We start from the raw sequence: 24195 nt of genomic DNA, 5'->3' as shown, positions 1-24195 counted from the left end.
GATATATTCAGTGGGAGGAGGTTTAAAATTTTAACCGACATTTTGGCTCTAAACACGTAAACATTCAGGGTTGCGTTCGGATCCAAAATGGCGTTATGGAGTCATCAGTTTCCTAGCGTATTTACGTAGGCGGGGCACAAGCATTAGAAGGTTTCTGATTGGTCAAGACGTGGGGGTTTATCTGGAGCGTGGGGTAGCTGATTGGACAAGGGGCGTGTCCTGAACCGGAGCGTTCTCCAGCTGATTGGACGAGGGGCGTGTCCTGAACTGCAGCGCACCCCAGCTGATTGCGTTTTTTTTTTTTTTCAGCTGGAGTTGTTTTTTTGCAACGAGCTCATTTTTGTTTCCTCTCTAGATTTAATTCTTTGTTTGTTTCTTTCTTTCCTTTGGCTTGTCCGCTTTTAATCTCTCATCCGATATTAAACAGATAGTTTTCGCTGTTTGTTAGAGTTTTACGTGCAACTTTGTCATGACGTTTGTCCGATCTATGAGAAGTTTGCGGATGTTTTAATGATCGTTAAAGCGCGTTAACGTGTTTAATTGGTTAATTGGTCGCCATGCTGTCGGTGGAGAAGCAGCTGTTTCGGCTCGGCGCTCTGACGGCCGGAGGTGAGGGTGGTGGTGGTGATGATGATGAGGATGAGGAGGAGGATGAAGGCGCCTCCGCCGTGGTCTCGGACCTGGCGCTCACGGCCGTGCACGCGCTCCTGTACTCGCTGCTGTTCCTGTTCATCTACTCGCAGCTCTGGCTCATCCTGCACCACGGACACAAGCGCCTGAGCTACCGGAGTGTCTTCCTGTTCCTGTGTCTGCTCTGGTCGGCCCTCAGGACCACTCTCTTCTCCTTCTACTTCAACAACATGGCCCAGGCGAGCCAGCTGCACCCGCTGCCCTTCTGGCTGTTCTACAGCTTCCCCGTGTGCCTGCAGTTCTGCACCCTCTGCCTCCTCAACCTCTACTTCGCCCAGGTCCTCACACACACACACACACACATACACTGCACAAACTAACTACACACTGACACAAAACAATTATTTCTTGCACTAGTGTCAGGAGTAGCACTGTCATCATCATCATCATCATTGTTGTTGTAATAATAATAATAATAATGAGTATTGAGGCATTTTTAACACAGAAGGTCAAAGCTCTGGGTTCAAGCCCCGTAACCTCCGGACTGTTGGGCTTTTGGACGAGGCCCTTAACTTCAAACCCTTTGCCCATATAAAACCCCAGTCACTGGAGAAGTAGGGTATCCTCAGTGCCAGGGAATGATGGGTCGGACTCAATAAGAAAGGCATAAAACATGTGCCAAATACTCTGTCAAATTAATCTGAAGGGAAATAAATGAGAATATGAGATGAGATATATATATTGGTAGTAGAAGTAGTATTATTTTTGATTAGTTTTTGTAGTAGTAGTCAAAATAGGAATATAATAAGTTTATATGTTATGTATATTAATTATATATTACTATAATAGTATATTACAAGTATTAGTTGTTGCAGTAAGAATATTTTTATTCTTAATACTATTAGTAGTAGCGGTAGGAGTATTATTATTATTATTATTATTGCTATCACTACCAGTAAATGGAGTATTTTTTTGTTTTTCATTAGCATTATTAGTAGGAGTAGGAAAAGTATTAGCAGTAATTGATATAGGAGTATTATTAATATTAATATTATTAATAAAAGTATTAGTTGTCACAGTAAGAATATTAATATACTGTAGTTGTAAAGCAACAATGAGCGGGCCCAAGCACCTGCACCATCGCTGCCCAGGCGCACCAAACAACGTGAGCTTTTTAAGCATGTTAAGACCTCTAAAAATCCCCGGATACTGGGGAAAAACTGTCACTCAGTATGACGTCACTCAGTATGACGTCACTCAGTATGACGTCACTCAGTATGACGTCACTCAGTATGACGTCACTCAGTATGACGTCACTCAGTATTTTTGGCATAAGTTTAAAGCATAAAACCGTCTGAACTGTTTGAGATGTCGAAAATCCAGTGCCTATTTTGCATTTTTAGTGTCTTGAGAATATACTGTCTAGTTTGATAGGGATTGTATGAATCCCCATAGGAGGAGTATATTAAATTACGTTTGGTGCGTTTTGCAAACAACCCACAATAACTGACTTCCTGTTGAGTAGAGCCCATGACATCCAGGTGAAAATTTGTATGTCGAGGTACTGTACCACTGTACTTACAAATTACCATGGTGTAAGATGCTGTCATAGAAAGCAAAAAAGATTTACGGGAGTAACATTACCCCCATGTTGCATCCGGATGTATCACACCACACTGTCTCTTCAAAACCACACACGGAGAGTGGTTTATTTTATTACTCTATATCAAATACGGTAGATGATGAGTCGGATATTTTGCCCTGAAATATTCTTCTTATCAGACGCGGGGGGGGGGGGGGGCGGGGGGGAACAAATATTATTTGGGGTATTAGATAGTCACATAATCAAGTTAAATCTCAACATATAGTGCTTTAAACGCTTTGGATTAGTCGGAAATTCCTAGCACGTTATCATGGTGGGCGTATCTGTGTTTTGAGTATTATACATGGTGATTGATTATCAGCACTAACGAAGATTGTAAAAAATAATGAAATAAAAGAAATGTACATTGTTTTCAAACTCTTGGTTTCATAGGCCGAGCTCAGGCTTTGAAATTTGATCTTGACAAGGCTGGTATTTATTCATGGAGAGGAAAGGAGCACCATTAGTGAATGCTTTGCTCTTCAGCATAATAGCTGCTAACCGATAGGCTTTTCAGTCTCTTTACAAAAACATCTGGACTGACATCATCAACCTTTTTGAATTATTTACAGCAGGGGTAAACTTCTGAGCCCAGGGATAAACTGGAAAATAAATCCCATGCATAAAGTCAATTGACTTTATTTTATATGCAGTTTATTTTTCTAAGCCTTATTTGGCTTAAAACCTTTCAATGTGAATGACCATATACTCTATAATAATAAATATAATTAATTTGATAAAGTGGGTCATCATTTGTGCTGCTTTAATTGTAAGTAAAGAAAACGACAGACTTCATTTTTATCTCGATGGAGAAACACTGGGATAAGTGCATTAGTGTAGCAGGGGATTATATACAGAAATACGGGGAGTTTTTACTCTCAGTCCTGCGTTCTGATACTCATTGCAATCAAAAGTCCTGCTTTGACTTGAACACCCCTCATGTGTATGTATATTGTGGTACTTTAACACAGATTCTTGCAAAGCCAAAATTGCATATTAAAAATAATAATTTCTTTTACCTGTTGTTTATGCAACTATACATTATATAATACTATTATATTATGCAATCTGTTATTATATTGTACACTTTTATTAATACATTAATGACGTCTTCAGACAAGTTTAATGACTTTTGTGCTCTCGGCTAAGCAAAGGGTTAATGAGTTTACAAAATGCATGTTTAAACATTTCCCTGTAGTTTTAGTGCCTGGTACTGAACACAGCCTATGATGCTTTTGCACAACACAAAAAAAAGCCAATGCACTGATATTACAAAGGAAGCCTAACACATCATTTTGGACTCATAATCATAGTCTTGGCCTGATGATAAAGAAGCCTGTGACGTGTAAATCGTGAAATGTGTGGAAATCTGACGATCTGATCTCACAAAGGGTCTAGTCCTTTTCTCGGGCATTTGTAGTATTGTGAAATGTCACGGGTTTATCAGTATGTCTTCATTACAGGCTTCTTTGCACAATGCTTGGAGGTTCACTTTGTAGCTGGACATTAAAATTTATCTACTAATCTACAAATGTTAATGCCAAAGTTAATAGAGAGGTTCAGGCTTACGCAAAATATTTCTTGCTAGTAGATTCTGTTAGGTCGAATTGAATTGCGTTACACGGTACAACAGTGCTGAGCAGCTTTTGGAGAGATTGGCGGCACGATGGGGTAGTGGTTAGCACTGTCGACTTGCACCTCCAGGGTCCGGGTTCGATTCCCGTCTCTGTGTGCGTGGAGTTTGCATGTTCTCCCCGTGCTTGGTGGGTTTCCTCCGGGTACTCCAGTTTCATCCCTCAGTCCAAAGACCTGCAGATTAAGGCTAATTGGCGTTCCCAAATTGCATGTAGTGTGTGTGTGTGTGTGTGTGTGTCCTGCGAGCTATCTGAAATATAAATACTGCCAAATCGGATAACTTTCCTTTCTCACTTTGTGACCTCTTTTGCAGCCCAGGTATCAGTCAGGACTTGCTTATTTAGCGTTTCTGTGCCACGCGTTCTGGCCAAGTAAAACCTGACTGACCGGCTCTGTACTGATGCGCATTGTGTTCTCTCCGACTTCCAACTTCTTAGCACAAACAGCAAAACGAGGACATGTTTTTATTTTTGTGCTCGTCTGGGCGTCTAGTGAAAACTCTCTGGGTTTTTTTATAGCCTCAGGCAGTGCAGTAGCCGATGCAAGAGCATCACGTCATCGTGGCTGTTATTGCAGGCTTGACACAAAGGGGGTGTGTGTGTGTGTGTCGCTCAAAAAAGAAAAAGAAAAAAAAAGCCACCATCCGTTCCTATTCAAAAAGAAATCTGGACCAGCGAGTGCACAGGAACAGACTGTGTCTCAGAATAGCAAGTAAAACCTGCACGAATTGGCGTTCCTGGTTGCCTCTGAAACTTTAAGGGAATTTTTGTTGACTCGTTTGGATTGTAGTTGCTCATACTGATCAGGAACAAAAACAACTCACCAAAGGAGAATGATTATATGGGGGGATGTGTGTTGCTGGAATATAATTGCTGTTCGTTATTTAGTTGTATGAAACTAGTAACAGGAGTGAGGAGATGCACCTCGTAGGCTGATGTGCAGTAAATGCCACAGGCTCAAAATGAAGGCAAGAAAAAAGCTTTTGGTTATTTTCATCTTCACCATGTTTTCCTAATCTGTAGAAGAAAAGGCACCAATTGATGTGTGATAATGTGTTGTGTGAATCAAATAATTATGGGATATAAATGAGCTGTGAAATCATTTTACATTAATTGGAACTTGGCTCCACTTGTTGTTTCATGTACTTGTACTTGGCTAAAAAAGTATGTCTATTATTAGTAGGTTTTAAAAGCCCTTATGCATATTATTGCACTTTTTAGCTCTAAAACGTTGACATTCAATGCTGGTTATACTGGCAGCTTTGTGGCCCAGTCTCCCCTCCAAAGTGAAAATGGCTCACTGTTAATTAAAGCATAGACCAAGGTTTTGGACAAAACAGCCTGATATTCCAAAAAAAAAAATTCCCGTACCCACACAAACCTCATATCGAAACTTTCCGACAGTCCTAGAGAAAGAAGTTCTTTCTGAACCTGGTAGAAAATGCATCTTTTTAGAGTTATGATAATTTGTTTGTGCGATCAGTATCAACATCAGCATCATATTGAACGGCTTATAATTCTCTACTACTTTTCATAAAATCATCTTGATCAAAAAGAATTACCTCCGTTAGAACTGGCCTTGAACTCACTCTATTTAAAAATGTTCGGGGTTTTGCATTGTAGAGACGGTGAGTCAGCGAAAGAAAATGTAGTAATTCATTTATCATAACGTTTAGCCGGGTCAATGATCCAGAACCAACGGTTCATAAATAGAACTGTCTACTTCTGATGTTTTTAAAACATCACACATGCCAACCCTGCATAAGGAACATTACTATTATTATTGAACATCATTACTAGGATTTGTATAGCCAGATGAGAGTGTCACGTCACCCACACACACACACACACACACACGGCTGTAAATGTGGTTTGTTAGAACATGCTGGAATGTTGTTTTCATTCCCAGTCCTATGGCACACACATACAGAGAGAGTGTGTATAAAGGAATATGATACTGTGTCTGTGCTGATAAATTGTTATATTGTATCTTATTGGTCTGTCTTTTATATCATGTTATTGAAGATGTTGCAGGTATACAGTAGAGAGTCATTTAGGGCATTTTTGCACTTCTGGAGTATATTTCCTTCCTTTTTTAATTTTATTCCAATAAAACTCAACAGAAAAACATTAAACTGTAGGGGGGCGGACAACAAAGACATATTTGATTCCGACGGTGGTTTCTTAAATTATCTATTTTAGCGATGCCCAGGGTTGGGGTTCGAATCTTGCCTTCGTTCTGTATGCGTGGTGTCTGCTCGTCTCCCCAAGCTTGGTGGGCTCTTCATTATTTGCGGAGTTTGTTAAAAATTGTGACAAAATAGGGGAAAAAATTGGATATTTATAAAAATCGAGATGCAAATAGAATCGAAAAATAAACTGAATCAGAACCTGAGTATTATGATATTGTATCATGGTTTCTTGAGGTTTCCATCCCTACTGTATATGATTAAAAATAAATAAATAAAATAAAAGTAAAAAAACATATATAATAAATAAATATATAGTAATATATAACATTTTCCAAATTACTTTTTTAACAAAACTGTTATTTGGTAAATAACTATATTTAAATGCTAATGCATTTCATGGTCAGAAGACGTACCATAATCCAGTAACTAGAGTGCAAATGATATTAAGGGGTGCCTATATATATTACATTCACGTATTCTCCTTTATTTCTGCACTTAAGGTTATCTTCAGCTACTACTTTTTGGCTGGGTTGTGTGACCAACAGAGATAAAGCGACTTCTGCAAGAACTAAGAAGTCCTCAATAAATATCTGGACAATTTGAGAATACTAAGTGCCAATGAGACAAACACTGCCTAGCATAAATGTCCACCCCCTTGCAATTTGTAGTATTTCAAATTGAAACTTAGGTTATCTTAAATAAACTTATTAGACAAGGCTCAATTGTTGTTACATTTCCTTAATAAGATTAGGGTCCGTCCAGGCTTCGAATAACACAATCAGCTTCTTTAATATTAATATGTTTAAGCTTGTTGTTCTGTTGCTGGGTTGAACATCAGGCCCAGTCTCAAGTCTTTTGCAGACTAAAACAGGTTATTCATCTACAGTAGGGTGGTCTCATTTGTGCGTCCAATCAGTTTCCCTTGTCCTTGCTAGAGAAAGAAACCCAAACCCATGATCTACCACCACCATGCTTCAGAAGAAAATGAGCAATGTTGCGTTTTCACGCGTCATTGGACACCGTGCCTCACACACACACAGACCTCTCCTACTTTCACCTTTACACACACTATTTTTACACAGAAACACTGCTCTGTAGAATTCGTTTTATTTTTACTTTACAGCAGTGATTTCGTTAGTGTTTTTAAAAAATGTATTTGGTTTACGAGTGTTTTGGAATACGAGCCCGCTCCCGGAACGAATTATGCTCGTAATCCAAGTTTCCACTGTATAAATTTGACAGATGTAAAGCATACATGTCTGTGTTTTTTGTGTTACTCCATTTTTATAATAAAATAAAAATGGAGTAACACAAAAAACACAGACAGTTTAATCGATTATTAAAATAATCGTTAGTTGCAGTCCTAAAGAGAGGAGACCCTTTTCCAAATGTTTTCTGAGACTCTTGCCATTTCTTTAATTAAACTCCAGCTGTGTGTAAAGTGGCATGGTAAAAAGTTTGTCCAATCTGAGCTAATAATCGTTACTCAGTCTGTCAGCCCTCGACCTTCACACAGTGACCGACACCTTCATATGCGACAGTCGAGTTTTTTACTCTGGATGAATGTATTGATTTTTGATCACTCTCAGGCTTTTTGTGATTGGAGCTTGTCTTCTTAGGGTTCTGAGACATGAGCATGTGGACGTTTCATGTGCGTACACAGTCAGACAGGCTATCATGTTCAAACAGAAGTAAAACTGGAAGAGAGCCAAGGTTAAATCCTCTTAGCTTCTCAGTCTCGTGAGTCAGGCTTTGCAGAAGCCCCCCCGATTACTCAGGAGGCAAACAGGAAATAATGACTTGGATCCTGTAAACATGTCAGATGGTGCATGTTTGAAGGGGAGATGTTGGGAGGTAGGAAGGGTTGGGCGTAACCTATAGGCCAAAAGACATTTTATCAGTTGATTTTTTTTTTATAAGATTATTATTATTTTTTTAATGCAAGCTTGCTAAAATGTTCATTATTTCCAACAAGTGGGGATGTGAATGATTATACGTATTAGATACAGTAATAAAGTGCCAGAGACAGAGAGAAAGACACGCAAAGTTGTTTACCTTGATCAAAAAAAAGAAGCAGCAGAATCTCACATTGCTGTGTGACATTGCGTCGTGTGTTAATGTGTTATGTTTGTCATGTGATGCTGAGCACCACGGTTTCTCTCTCTCTCTCTCTTTCTGTCGCTCTTCCTCTTCCTTGTCGTCATGTTGTAGAGTGCACAGAGCGCTGTATTTTTGGATAATGAGACGCTGTGAGCTTAGGCTGGGCCTCTTCCTTTTCTCTCAGTGGCTGTGTTTGAATGATCCTGGGTGAAGAAGTTTTGATTTCATTAAAGTATTTATATTAAGGATGTAAACCGCATATGAATAAAACACTCCAGAATAAACAGATAATGTGCATTTTTCTTTTTCTTTCTTTTTTTTTTTTTTTTTTTAAGTCTGATCTGGATGCATTAAGAGAGGATTTGCTCTGACTGCCCAAATTAACTGACTGCCCAAATTACTCACTGACCAATATGATGACCGTCTGTCATGTCTCATTGAGTCTCTGACTGGTTGACTCATTGACAGACTCACTGACTGACTTATTGACCAATACATTGCATTAATGATTCACTTATCATATCACTCATTGACTTACTGACTGACTTACTGACCAGTGCACTGAATGGTTGACTCACTGACTGGCTCACTGACCAATTTATTCTCTCATGTCCAATACACTGACTGATTGACTCACTGACCAACCTCCTGACTGACTAATTTACTGACCAAATTACTGAATGAGTCAATGACTAGTTCACTGACTGACACATTTAATGACTTACTGACCAGTACACTGGCTGACTCACTCACTCACTGACTGACTGTTTGACTCACTGACCAACTAACTGAATCACTGACCATTTCACTAATGCAATGATTTACTGAGCAATAAAACTGGATGATTAACTGACAGTTTAACTCACACACTGTGACAGTCTGATTCTCAGAACAATATAAAGACAGATTTACTGACCAACTCCCTCACTGACTGACTGACTAACCCAGTTCCTGACTAATTTACTCACCAATGAGCTGGACTGACTCGCTGACCGGCACTTACTCGTTGGCCTACTCACTAACTCGCTCGCACACACACACTCTCTGTGTTCATAGTTCATTAATTCCTCTTTTTGGCTCTTTTTGAATCTCGTGCTTTGGGTGACTTTTTAATGGCGACAGAAATTCACATTCAGCTGCTGACCGTGTGTGTGTGGAGCTAAACCAGCTCTCACTCAGTGAAAGTAAAATGCTCAGGGGAATTCTCCCCCCCCCCCTCTCTCTCTCTCTCTCTCTCTCTCTCTCTCACTTTTAGGAAGACTGAGACTTCACTATACTTTACTGTTTATTTTGGGACAGTTTTTTAATGAGCAAAAAAATAGCTCAAAAAAAGAGTTGAGTTTGCACTGTAGCAACAGCATGCGATATGGGTTTGCATATCTAATCTTGATCATCCTAACTAACCTTTTTTTTGAGGGGGCGGGGGGGGGGGGACCTTGGCATGATAAATGATTCCCTTTTACCACAAGCTAAACCTTTTTCCCTCAGACCGTACAGCCTCGTTTATTAAGCTTCTAATCGTTTGCAGGAGCTCTTGTACAAGAAATGCTGTATTCACCAGGAAGAAAGTGATTCAAAACAAATCCATAAATGAAACAAATAAGCTGAGCCATTAGGACAAAAGTAATGGCACCTCCTAAAAGAGTTGAGCGTGTTTGTCCGCGGTTGCCGAGGCGCTCTGAAGGGTGAGCTGCATTCAAAAGGCTTACATTTTACCTCAGAAAAATCACAGTAAATGTATAAACATTTAAATGAATTAATATTTAAATGATTACTAAAATGTATTTGTAAAATATTTAGTTACAACATGACGATCATTCCAAAATAAATGCATAAAAAAAACAGAAAATCTTTTTGCTACACTGATTTTAGAGTGGTGTTAAACAAATAAAGGTGGAAAATTTAATTTTTGGAACATGATTCTTTTATATGTGATATTCATGTATCAGCACACTGACTACAAAATCCAGTATGTTTAAACTGAAATTTCAATTGGTATGTTTGCATTTAATATAGTACAATATTGCAGTTCCTCTATTGTCCTGCAGGTGGTGCAGTGTATTTACACAGCACAGCATCCTGTGTAGCTAGAACAAAATATATTTATATATATATAATTTTTTTTTAAAATTGTAATAATGTTTTTAAAAAAGTAACTTTTCAATCAAAATAAAGTGAAAAATATTAAAATAGTTTTTTTTCATCTCGCATCTAGCTTTTTTTTCTCACATTTCAACAAAAATATCACTTTTCTGCACTGTATTTATTTTATTCCTTTACAATCCCAAAAAGCCTTGTGCATATTATCATTCATCTAGTCACAAAATATTTTGTTTATATAAGCATGACAGTTATTAGGAGACATTTTTTAACAGTGTAGTCAAAGTTTTTAATATATAAGATCTGCCAGTTTTGGAGTATTTGTGCAGGCATCACTAAATATAAATCAGCTGTGCCATGACATTGCTTGGTAAATTTATTGCACGCTTCAATTATCCAACAGCTTTTGCTATTTGCAGAATACATCATGGGGTTTGTCATGTGATTTTGATTGTGTAAGCATGCTAATTATGATAGAAGAAAATTAGATGTGAAAATTATGTGTAGTCCATTATGTACTAACCTGTTTTGCATCGCTGTGCATCAGATCTTCTTCTTATTATTATTATTATTATTTATTATTAAATAATTCACAAAAAAATTTTTAGGATTTACTAAATTAATTTATATACATCCCTGTGAAAGTAAAGTGTTATAAAAACATCCTAGTTCTGTTGCGCTCAGGAAAGAGAAACAGGTTGTGAAAAGTGTCTCGTTTCTCTCTTCCCTGTTTGGATTTTTTTTGGGCAATGGTTAACCACATGCAAATGAGAATATTGTCAATTTTGTAGCATTGCATGTTTGATCTGATCTGCTGTACCTTTTATGTAAAAGTAAAAAAAGGAAAAACAGATCAAAGTTGCAATTTTTTTCTTGAAATGTGTTAAGGTGTGAGGAGCGCTAGCATCAGTCCGGTGTCATGGCAATAGTAAAGCATCCTGAGACCATTCACATGTCGGAGATGTTTCTTAGACAAGGGAGTTGAATTTTGCCTAAGAACACAGGCGGGATTAAAGACTGGTACAAAAACGTACTTCTAGAGCAACTTCTCCAAAGAATTCTCCAATTTTATAGAATTTGGATTCAATATAAATTATTTTTAAAGACTTTGTTAAAATACTCAAATTAGCTTATTATTTTCTTCTATCACACAGGATGCCGTGTTTCCTGCCAATGTGTGAATAGTTTAGAGTGCACCACCTATAGGATCATAAAGGAACAGCAATGTTTCACCACCTTGACTTTAAACATGTGTAAATTAAAACATACTGTAATTTTAAAAATAGACTGTTAAGTGAGAATTAAAAAAAATGATTTTTTAAGTCAGCATGTCGATACATAATTTGAAACACAAGAATCGTGCTATGTAACGGAATAGATTTGTTTTCACCGTTGTTTTCCCGTTCTAACATATATATTACACTCATATAATATTAAACCAATCCAGAACACGTGCAGCACATCGAACTTGGTGCATAGCCCTACTGTTATTTTATTTAACTGCATCATGCTCTGAATAAAACATTTTTATAAATGGGGCTGTGTGCAGATTTGTTGGCGTTTAAATAACTTTGCTGTATGTGGAAATTTTAGGCAGAGGTCCTTTAAATAAATCTCTCAGTGCTGGATATGTGCAGGATCCCCCGTAGTCTTTATTAGCAGATAGTGGACTCGGTTCAGGATGAGTTCACTGCACCATGCTAGTTAAGCAACCTCTTGGCTGCACTGTAAAAACCGCAGATAGGACAAGAAGAATGCTTTATTTTTTAAGGATGGGCCAGGATTTTGTTAGCTTTTAAACAGTTCTGTACCAATCTCACTAAATAAAAGTCTGTTTGCTCAGTCAGCCGGTTTATCTGCTCAGTCTTTCCAGATAACGCTCATGTTTGTGAACCAGACAGTTATCAGGGTTTTACCAAATCATGATAGTGATTAACAGTTTAAAGATCATCAAACTTTATTGATCTTTTTTGTGTGTCACATTAGCTCTAAACTGTAAGGATAGAAAATTGCTGCACAATTAACACACACAATCGTAATGTGGGCCAGTTTTAATCAGTGTGCAGTTTTTTTAAAAATAATACACATAGTCAGGAATGTATGTAGGGTTTGTCAGTTATTTAAGAATTTGTTTTAAATACATATTAACTATTGAGGTGCTAAATAAATATGTGTAAACTTCCTCTTTATCTCTATCATTCGTATAGATAGATGGGACAAATTTGTTGCAGTGATGTATCATAATTCTTTTGTTTAGCAATTCATGTTTTACCACACTGACTCAAATCTAAAGTATGTATAATTTTTTTAACTATTATTATTATTAATTCCAGGTGGGACAATGTTGTAATTCCTCTATAATCCTGCAGGTGGTGTTTTAAAATATTTGTAAAAATTATTAACACAGCATCCTGTGTTTTAGCTGTTAGCTCGAATAACATGATTTAATATTTTAATAGTACATTTGATGATTAAATTTTTCCGTATAAAATCACAATAAGTATTCTAATTATTTTAAGTTTTCACAATGTGATATTTTTCAAATCATTAAATCGTGCAGGTGTAGTTTATAGTTACGCTGTTCTTTCTTAGCCTGCTCTGATGTAGCCTTGAAAAACAAATAAGGCCTTCTAGAAGCACCATGCTAATCCAGTCCCTTCTCTCTCTTTCTTCCAACAGATCATGTGTAAAGCCAAAGCTAAATATTCCCCGGAACTCAGCAAATACAAGTAAGTGCTAAATTTCAAATGACCAAGATGGTTAAGAAACATTCACATTGGCATTTGGCATTCTCCTTATGTTAATCCCAGCGAGATATTTATATACTGTGTGTTTGTGTGTGTGTGTGTGTGTATATATGTGTGTGTATATATGAGTGTATGTATATACAGTGGAACCTGGGATTGCGGTTTGCAAGCTTTCCGCAAGACAAGCAAAGATTTTTTTTAAAGATTGTTTTTTATTTTTAGCACACGTGATTCTTGTTTTGATTCCGAGCATCACGTGATCAATGTTTTTTCTCTCTCTTGTGCTGCTGAATTGTGGGTAATCGTCCCCCCTGCTGGGTCTCACTAGTATAATCAACATCAAGAAACCTGTGCGCGCGTACCGTTTACTACAACATTGTGACCGTGTGTGCGTGTAAAACATATTTTATTTTGTGTTTGTATGCGTGTGTGTACAGCACGTGTGTATGTTTATTATAACACGTGTGTGTGCGCGCGTGTAAAGCGAAAGTAAGTCTCGTTAGAGAGTTTAAAGATCTATTTGTTCTCTCTCTGTATCAGCCTGTCATTGTGTTTACTGTGGAAGATGAGAAGGGGGGGGGGCTGATTATTCCTCTCCTCTTGCTTTAGCTTCACACACACACACACACACACACACACACAGCGCCTGCGCGCATAAACGGAAATACTTATTTGTCTGGATTTATTTGTACTTTTTTCAAAGGTAAAGTGCACGTAAACTTGTTTTATTTTTACTTTATGTTTGATATAAATTTTTTATGTATTTGGTTTTTTTTAACCTTTGGAACGAATAATTTGAGTTTCAATTATTTCTTATGGGAAAACTGATTTATGAGTGTTTTTTAAATACCCGCTTCTGGAACAAATTATTTTCGTAATCCAAGGTTCGAGTGTATGTGTGTGTGAGTGTGTGTGTGTGTATGTATGTGTGCGTGTGTGTATGTATATATATATATATAAATATATATATACACCTAAAGGATTATTAGGAACACCTGTTCAATTTCTCATTAATGCAACCAATCACATGGCAGTTGCTTCAACGCATTTAGGCATGTCGTCCTGGTCAAGACAATCTCCTGAACTCCAAACTGAATGTCAGAATGGGAAAGAAAGGTGATTTAAGCAATTTTGAGCGTGGCATGGTTGTTGGTGCCAGACGGGCCGGTCTGAGTATTTCACAATCTGCTCAGTTACTGGGATTTTCATGCACAACCATTTCTAGGGTTTACAAAGAATGGTGTGAAAAGGGAAAAACAGTATGCGGCAGTCCTGTGGGCGAAAATGCCTTGTTGATGCTAGAGGTCAGAGGAGAATAGGCCGACTGATTCAAGCTGATAGAAGAGCAACTTTGACTGAAATAACCACAAGCTTGAGGCGGATGGGCTACAACAGCAGAAGACCCCACCGGGTACCACTCATCTCCACTACAAATAGGAAAAAGAGGCTACAATTTGCACGAGCTCACCAACATTTGACAGTTAAAGACTGGAAAAATGTTGCCTGGTCTGATGCGTCTCGATTTCTGTTAAGACATTCAAATGGTAAAGTCAGAATTTGGCGTAAACAGAATGAGAACATGGATCCACCATGCCTTGTTACCACTGTGCAGGCTGGTGGTGGTGGTGTAATGGTGTGGAGGATGTTTTCTTGGCACACTTTTGGCCACTTAGTGCCAATTGGGCATCGTTTAAATGCCACGGGCTACCTGAGCATTGTTTCTGACCATGTCCATCCCTTTATGACCACCATGTACCCATCCTCTGATGGCTACTTCCAGCAGGATAATGCACCATGTCACGAAGCTCGAATCATTTCAAATTAGTTTCTTGAACATGACAATGAGTTCACTGTACTAAAATGGCCACCACAGTTACCAGATCACCAATAGAGGATCTTTGAGATGTGGCGGAACGGGAGCTTCGTGCTCTGGATGTGCATCCCACAAATCTCCATCAACTGCAAGATGCTATCCTATCAATATGGGCCAACATTTCTAAAGAATGCTTTCAGCACCTTGTTGAATCAATGCCATGTAGAATTAAGGCAGTTCTGAAGGCGAAAGGGGGTCAAACACCGTATTAGTGTGGTGTTCCTAATAATCCTTTAGGTGAGTGTATAGATATACTGTTTGTGTCTGTGTGTATATATATATATATATATATATATATATATATATATATATATATATATATATATATGGGTCAATGACGTGACGCCCCCTTTTTCTGTCCGGGTTAATTTTATTTTGCAGAAAAAAAACAAAAAAATACATAAAAATGTACTTGTTATACCTTCTTTACCTACTAAACCACTCTTACTTCTCCAAATTTTTAAGTTTTTTTTATCATTTTTCTGCTATCCGAAGTGCCAAAACACCATATGGGGCGACCGTCCGGCCTTGACTTTAGTTAGGACAACTGGTTTAAAAACACTTTAAATCAACTTAAATATATCCCTTATCCTAGTTGGCATAATTTTAAACATGTTTAACATCCATTGACAAAACTATAAAGCATTTGCTCATATATTTCTATCATGATATACCAACGAATGTTGTCCGAATTATGTTGATTCTATCCATTTCATCCGGGGCGACCATCAACAAACCACAATTTTGGGACCTTTATTTTAAAAAACATCTCAAGGATGGGATACTGCATCAGCCAGACACAAGTGAAGACCCCCTGGATTCAACTGTATAGTAAATCAGTCTCTCTCATATAGTAAGAAAAAGCTGTTTTTTAACGGCTGTGATGTCGTAGTCACTTTTGGTCATCATGTGGGGCGACCACCCCAAAACTGTGAATTATAATTTTTTTCCACAAATCTATATTTTAATGATAAATTTGATAGTGCTTTGTCACTAGAAGAAGCTAGTTTGGTTTCTGAGGCTAACTGTTAGCCTGTTATACTTGAGTAAACTTGAAAACATCATATGGGGCGACCGAGTATCATGTGGGGCGACCACTGCTAAATGTTTTAAATGATAGATATATGTCCTATATTTGTAGTTTTCATATCCTATACATCAATTATATACATAGAGTTAATTGTTAAAGTATAATTATTTGTATATTTTATCTTCAGACATTTTCCATTCCTTTTATAGGGAGAAACATTTATTTTAACTGGATAATGAAGGAGACTCTGATATTATAGAATAAACTTGTGAAATAATGGTTTTCATAAAATGAATGGGCACTAAAGTTTATCTTTCTTCATCAGTTTATCTACTTACTGATATGAGTTCAACTAGTTTTAATGATACATAAAAATGTGAATTCTGAGATATATTACGGTCGCCCCAGATGACTTTTTTAAGGCTATGTTTTATTAACTTTAGTGTAAAAACACTAAAATGACAATTTTTTTCCTTTTCTTTATAAAGGCAGGTGTACACTACATTTCAAATGTTTAGAAAATGGCCAAACATATCCATATTTTTGGTATTTTAAAATTGGCCTATTAAAAAGTCTTATCCGTCAATGACCCATATATATATATATATATATATATATATATATATATATATATATATATAAACTGTTTGTTTTGTATTGAATTGTTGGATCGTTGATCACGGATTGAGATGAAGAGATAATGACAAATAATGCAGTCTAACAAATTAAACATAACAAAAGCAGATGGTTGATACAGATGGAGAACACGCTATTCTGGTGGAGACTGCAGACTGATTGGTGCCTGATTGGTGTTTGACCAAACTTTTAATAAATGTTTATTTTCAATTACCTATTTTAAATATTTTTTTTAAATAGGGCACACACATACACACCCATTCATACACTATGGGCAATTTGGGAACGCCAATTAGCCTAGGCTGCATAACTTTGGGCTGTGGGAGGAAGCCGGAGTACCCGGAGGAAACCCACCAAACACGGGCGAACATGCAAACTCCACACACACACACAGACAGGAATAGAGTCTGGCTGTTAATCGAACCCAGACCCTGGAGGTGCAATGTGACACTACACCACCGTGCTGCATTTGAGAGAGGCTGAAAGTTTCAATTTGGGACAGTGAGATGAGCTTTGATCATTCAGTTCAGAAACATCCCTATGTATTATCTCTGAGTTGAGGTTAAGGTAGTCATTGTTTTTGTACACCTTACTGGCCACAATCTTAAAAATCTCCAAACTTGAGAGATGTATTAAAGGACAAGATAATAAACGTCACTAGCTGGAAACAAGGTATGCATGCTGCTATGGCAGTATTACCGTATATAGTTATGTTTTAATAATTGGGGCAAGTGTTGACAATAGCAATAATGCCAGTGTTTGAAATCAGTTGAACTGTTTTTGGCACAGGACGCCCCTGAAGTTGGCCTTCTTGTTCATCAGCGTTTTCTTCCTGGTGGTGAATGTTACATGCTCTCTGATGGTGCTGACCCAGAAGAATATGGAGGACGGCGATGCAAAGCACATAGTTCTGGCTCGGGTGCTTATCAACGACAGCCTATTTGTGCTGTGCGCTATCTCACTCGCCATCTGCCTCTGTAAACTCGCCAAGATGTCCTCAGCTAACGTTTATCTGGAGTCTAAGGTAGGATGATGGGGAAGGAAATTCCCATCATTTACAGAAAACCTGAAACTATGTCCTTTTGTCAGGATGCTTAAATGACAAAAAATCCTAGTGTGACAGAAAATAACTATTGTGTAACAAGTACGAGCAGGGTATAGCTAACAGTTTAGCATAGATCATCACTTGGGTAAGAGGAATGAATGGCTTTGTAAATGCTCTTTTTATTATATGTATAAAGACATACTTTGGTTTGTATGTACTGTAACTCTATATACAGATGATGTCAGTGAATGAAACAGTTAATAAAAATTATAAGAGAATTTCAAACACATGCGCAGTTGTCTGGTTATCTAATGGTCCATATGCATTTTTGTGCTTTAAGGGGACATCAGTGTGTCAGGCTACAGCCACCGGAGCAGCAGTCGTCCTGTTGTACACATCGAGAGCGTGTTATAATCTCGCCGTAGTGGCCGTATCTCCAAAAGACAGGGCCACTCCATTCAGCTACGGCTGGTACTCCTTCTCCGACCAGGTATCATCACCAGCAATATTTCCGTCAATTCCTTTTCCTGCTGAGTAAAAACTATTACTGTTCCAAAAACTGGCCCTTGGGAATCCCAAGCATCAATTTTCCAGCTGATGGTTGACTTTTGAACTTTTGCTTTTGTGGGAGATTTTTATTTTCCACTACCCTAATTAAAAATATTAAACAAACGGTGTATCACTAATCAAAAAGGACTAAAGAACGACTCAGAACTCTGCGCAGATCTGAATGAAGTAAGCAGGATTTATTGCAGCAATAAAACCAGAGTAAGCCGCACTTGTAATGCTTAGGTTGTAAATCCAAGCATTATCAAGAGCAAACTGTCTGGCGTTTGCTGAGTTACATGCAGACTCATTATATACAATTTACAAGGGGAGGGATGCACACCTTATCTCCCCCCCTAGTTTTTTTTTCTCCTTACCAAATTATTAACCCATTATAGGCAAATAAGCAATTCTCCCATTATGTTTACATTTTTCTATCATATTATGTTACGTCATGTACCTCGTCATCTGACTGCCCAGGTCATCTGTACCAAGTTTTTTCCCATTATAATTCATTTTCTCTTGCAAATTACTTTCCATTATCTTTACACTTCTTTTGCTTAGTTTATAAAAAATAATAACAGGGCGGTTAGTAATTATGTTTACTATACATTCCTGGTTTTTCTACAGTTCTCAAGAGACTAACCATAGGTAAGCATCTCTTTGTTTGGTCTTATGTAGATGCACGACTGCAGGTGCATCTACATAATGTTTCATAGTCGTCTGCTTTTCTTGTCTCACCCCTGAGTGAACCCATTATGTTTTATGCCCTGTCATACTCTGTATGCTTTTCTCACCTCTAAGCGAACCCAGTATGTTTTATGACTTGTCATACTCTCCGCCTACTTTTTGGTTGTTTAAGCAGATCGTTACCTCGATAGTTAATTACACTATCGCTCATGGAAGTATATGAGTTAACGGAGCAAAATAACTGGTTAAATAAAGAAGCAAATTATAATCTGATGATGATAAATTGTGTTTGTGAAACTGTTGTATTGTTTTATTGTAACTGAGAGGGAGTGCTGTTGTGCTGAATATCAGCACGGCTGTGCGGTGCCCTCATGATCAATATAATATAAAATGATAAATTATATTACTAAATATTAATAGAGACTCTACAGAATGTAAAAAAAGAAAAATCATATTTACGCTATGTAGAACCATCCAATGGCTAGACTAATCCAGTTTGATGGCATTACTTTGTCTCATTCATATTAGATCCAGTTCGTCTCTGATTGATCTGTGTGTGTGTGTGTGTGTGTGTGTGTGTGTGTGTGTGTGTGTTTGCGCTCACATGCAGGCTGATGTTGAGAAGATCAGCGGGAAGGCCTACATGGTGTTCGGGATCGTCCTGTTTTTCTGGGAGTTCGTCCCCACCACTCTCCTCGTTGTGTTTTTCAGAGTTCAGAGGCGCAATCAGAACCTGGTGAGACATCCAGTTCCTCTCGTCCTGAACTTACCTGACCCATAATCGTGCTTCGTGATGTCTCCTTTTAATCTGCTCTCCACAGGAGAACTGTTAGTCCTGTCAGACAGAATTAATGAGTCACATCAGTCTCCAGTCAGTCAAGTGGAAAACCCCACTGAGACACACTATTGAACAGATGTTTGTGTTTTCTCAGGCACCAGGCGGCATGATTCACAGTCACAGTTTCAACTCCAGGGCGTATTTCTTTGACAATCCAAGGCGCTATGATAGCGACGATGACCTGTCCAGAAGCGCCAGCTCCAGGAGTGAACGGGGAAGGTTTGTGTGCACAAAGTAATTGATTGTAATGTGAAAAAACGATTAGGTAACATGAAATGATAAATAAGACATATGTGACCGCTACAAAGCAGGCAACAAGTCTTTTTGATTTAAAAAAACATTTCTGCTAGAAAATGCTTGTAATGTGTAAAGCATTTCACTTTGATGTTGTTGGATAATTTTTGCTTACAACTGACTTGAATGTATGACATCTAACGTATTTGATAAAACAGCTTTGCCTTAGGGGTTTACTAGTTTAGACACCATAGATGGAAAGATTAGCCACATTTTGTTTAGTGCTGTTTATCATTATACTATAACTTCATAAAGTTAAATGCTATACAGTGCTATACAATGCTATACAGTAATTGTTGTTACTTTTTTAATGAATAGATATATATATATATATATATAGATATATATATATATATATAGATATAGATATATAGATATAGATATATAGATATATATATAGATATATAGATATATAGATATATATAGATATATATATATATATATATATATAGATAGATAGATAGATAGATAGATATATAGATATATATAAATACAATTTTTGTTTGTTTATTCATTTCTAGTTACAAGCAACATTTCCCTGCTAAAAGAAAAATTGGAAATTTTCTAGGGTTTTATATAATTCTATATAGACCTATACACCTGCAATATCATTATTCTAGTGTAATGGATGTACGCCTTTAAGAAAACGTCGTTACGTGTGTTTTAGAAAGTCAGTAACACGACTAGCTGTTCTGTTCACATGTGCTCCGTTCTGAGTGTAAATAAAGTGACCCCTGAGCTCTGTTAAGACAAATGTTCATTCAAAATCATTACATATAGGATTTGGTAAAAATCTACAGAAAATGCATCTCAAAGCAGACATTCTGTAGATGTCAACTGTTATGAAAATTTAACATTGCACTATTCAACCCAGCCCTGCTTTATTTCTCTTATCAAGGTCAGATCATAACCAACTTTTTTCACTAAAACTTCCTCTTATCCTTCTCTTTGCTGCAGTAGTACAGTGTCTTCAACATCTCAGCTAGGTGCGAGTTGGTACGGTTCCATCCAGAAGACGAGCAGCTCTACGTTCACCGGACCCCAGACCTCCACTGCTCCACTTCTCCTCTCCTATGGGAGCGTCCAGATCAGCCAGCACCACAACTACTACTCCACCCCGCAGGACTACTACTCCACCCCTCAGACTCACAACACACCCACGCCACAGAACTGACCAACCAGTATGACTGGTGCAGGAGATATGTATAGTATGTTAAACCTTCCTGTATTTTCAAATATTTAGCACTTCAAAAAAAGAAAGGGGGACCAGACAGCGAGATGAAGTGGTAGGAAGGTCAGCTGGTGCTACGTCTGCTCAATGTTGCTACTTTGCCAAGAATCCAACTATCATGTGGACCAATCATGATCCCTGATCTGCACAATTCCCCAGGCTACTTGGTGATTACCTGCAGCTTTTCTGGTCATATGAATGACATGACGAGACACCTTAAAACTGATGCACTCAGAGATCCCTGTAGGAAAGTGTTCTCCTGGAAGGAACCGTGGCCAAGTAGCCAAAATGGGAAAGATGCTTCCTTAGTGCCAAAATGGACGCAAGGATAAAGCTTGAATGGATGTTCTTGGAAAGGTCTATTTTTATAGTTGTGAATGAGTACATAAGTGTATACTGTATGTGTTACAGAATTAACGGTACTAACATCTCACTACTAAGCATGTTCTTCAACATGGGTGCCATTTTATATATCTATATAATTTTAAGGGATGCACCAATATGATACCAAGTATCTCTGGTGTAACACAGCCTGGCTTTGCATTGTATCGTTTTTGGGTTTTATTTTACGTAACATTACTTAATCTTTGCACAGGGCTACGTAACACCTTAATGTCACGTTGTCAATTTAACGTAGTATCATCTCAAATTTTGAAGTCACATACTAGGAATAATGTATCACAACAAAGGAGGCTAATCTGGACATATAAAGCCGGTCAGGACGCAAAGTTATTTTAACAAGATACTGTACACTTACTGGCCACTTTAATAGGAATATGCATCTGTGCATTCCCATGACAGTGACACAACTCGGCTGTCAGTTTCAAAATGTACACGATGTGAACTTCTCAACATGTTTTCATTCTGAGATGCTTTTCTGCCTAACATAGTCCTAAAGAGTGGCTATTTAAGTTACTCTAGCCTACTTGTTAGCTCGACAAGGCATTTCTGCTCTCAGACCTGCCGCTAACTGGCTGTATGCATTTTTAAAAACTATATAATTAATACACGATCTGGATAAACTGTATTTTAACCCAAAGCAGAAAAAACGTTACTAAGTGGATCACTGTCTGGTGTCAGCTGATTATATGGGTTTCTGATATTAGTGTTGTACAGTATAAAAAATGGATATGTGTTTATCCTTAATTTTTTTTGTTGCGTGTGTAAGCAATATAATGCCTATCAGGTCATAATTCCTCGCTCCATTTTTCAGTAAGGGTCACTGAACCGAGACCAAACTATTGGCACACACTTATAAGGACTGACCCACTTTGGTCCTTTCACTAACTGACCCAAAGCTTTCACCTCACAGTAAAGAGGAAACGTTCCCTTTGATCAGATACAGTTTGTGTCCAAAGTGTTCTTAAATTTTTGCAACAGAAGATTTACAAAAAAAAAATTTCTTTCTTCTTTTTTTTTTTGGTACAGCGACACCATTTAGCTTGGAAGCCCCTGGTTATAAGGATGCTTTAAAATTGGCATAATTAATCATTTCCACAGTCCTAAATCAGGTTTACTCGCTCTTTAAAGTAAACTACAGTGGAACTTTGCAGAGAGGAAACTCCATTTTCAAAATGGCCACCCACAGTGTAATGTCGTTACCCAGAAGCTGAATATTTTTCCTCTAAACAGTGCATCACTGGTATGGTGGCAAAAGGGGTGACCTACTCAATATTAAGCGAGTTGTCATAATGTTGTGGCAAATCTCTGACCATTTGGTTTACATCACATCCAGCTCACGCAGCCATGTGAATTAGCTTATTAGCTGTTACGACAGAGCCATATTATATTTTAGAGCTGCTATTATACAAAACTAATCAACACCTTCTCACCAAGCAGATTCAAGGATAGTTTTTTTTTTTTTTTTTAAGCTGCTTTAGCCTTATTATGACAGCACAAAACTGAATAAGCAAAGGTTGCACACCATGTTTTTATGACTGACTACAACTTGGATAATGGGGAAAACCGTGAATGTCTGATAACTTAGGGTTATCAGAAAAAACACAAAATACCAACAATCAGTGACTAAAGGCAATCATGACTGTATTTATCATTCCCTTTTCCTCCCCATGTTGGTATCCTGCACTGTTTTTTTGTTTTTGTTTACACGTTTTACTGTATGTGTTTGGTTTTTATCTTTGTTTCTGCAGGGTTTGTGAATGTTTGTTTTGTAAGAAAAAACAATTTGCGTCTTTGTTTTAAACCCAGGTGAAAGGGCACAGCTACGTTCACCAACAGATGTTGCACAGGAACGCTTTTCTGTTTCGTATGGTCTGCAAGTTTGCGTATCTGCTCCGTTTGTGGCTCAGTAATATCCATCATATCTGCTTTTTTTTCTGTTGAAAATACCAGGAAAGCCTTTATGGTTTCTTTTAAATGTTTGTTTTCGTTTTCAATGAATGTAATACCTTTTATCCATTTTCATAGTTTTAAAATGTGAGCACTACCAAGAAAAAGAAATTAAATAAAACATTACTGCACTGTTTTTGAAAATGTCTGATTTCACTGGGGAAAGGCTGAAATGTTTTGCGTAGGAGTACGCAGCTATGAGTTATTGCTCAAATACACACACACACAAAAAAAAATACTTTCCTTTCTTTCTTAAATTTAGACAAGAATCCCAGATTTTAAGGATTAACCTCTTAAGCATCACTGTTTCACCAATTTCTACCTAGTTTGTGCCCAAATAGTTGCTATGATCTCTTCCTTTGTTTCAGATCAAATGCTTGTGTTTAGTGATTTTTTTTAACTAAGGAACTAAGATGGAGACTTTTACATATTGTTTTAGCTTTACATGTCATATTTCATAGAGCATCAACATTTAAGCTGTGAAGGATTTTCCATGTTCTCAAACATGTCTGCGGTGTTTGGGGGTCAATCGTGTGTCAATAAGACAAAGGAATCTAACACTAGAACATTTTAACCTGTTCTTACCCCTTTACCAATCCATGAGTCCCAAAAACTTCT

General features: G+C 37.6%; 1 protein-coding gene across 2 annotated transcripts; it reads left to right on the top strand.

Moving 5' to 3' along the window:
* Positions 1 to 323: 323 nt before the first annotated feature.
* Positions 324 to 23713, top strand: gpr137c (G protein-coupled receptor 137c). 2 transcript variants are annotated; one of them, XM_053510364.1, is made up of 7 exons: positions 324 to 968; positions 12978 to 13027; positions 17374 to 17608; positions 17970 to 18119; positions 19476 to 19601; positions 19798 to 19922; positions 20958 to 23713. In XM_053510364.1, the coding sequence occupies exons 1-7, from the start codon at positions 558 to 560 to the stop codon at positions 21169 to 21171; spliced, it is 1311 nt and encodes a 436-aa protein (XP_053366339.1). In that variant the 5' UTR covers positions 324 to 557; the 3' UTR covers positions 21172 to 23713. The 2 variants fall into 2 exon arrangements, with proteins under 2 accessions (XP_053366339.1, XP_053366338.1); XM_053510363.1 differs by having other exon boundaries at positions 20955 to 23713.
* The last annotated feature ends 482 nt before the right edge of the window (positions 23714 to 24195 follow it).

Source organism: Clarias gariepinus, chromosome 13, assembly GCF_024256425.1.
Source record: "Clarias gariepinus isolate MV-2021 ecotype Netherlands chromosome 13, CGAR_prim_01v2, whole genome shotgun sequence".
In the NCBI taxonomy this organism is placed as follows: Eukaryota; Metazoa; Chordata; class Actinopteri; order Siluriformes; family Clariidae; genus Clarias; species Clarias gariepinus.
This window is presented reverse-complemented; position numbering and strand designations above follow the sequence as displayed.

Excerpts from the sequence above, each read along its gene's own strand:
- gpr137c (XM_053510363.1), top strand. The coding sequence starts at position 558 with ATGCTGTCGGTGGAGAAGCAGCTGTTTCGGCTCGGCGCTCTGACGGCC. Across the intron at positions 13,028-17,373 it reads CCGGAACTCAGCAAATACAA|GACGCCCCTGAAGTTGGCCT; the intron begins GTAAGTGCTAAA and ends TTTTTGGCACAG. Across the intron at positions 19,923-20,954 it reads TCCAGGAGTGAACGGGGAAG|TAGTACAGTGTCTTCAACAT; the intron begins GTTTGTGTGCAC and ends TCTTTGCTGCAG.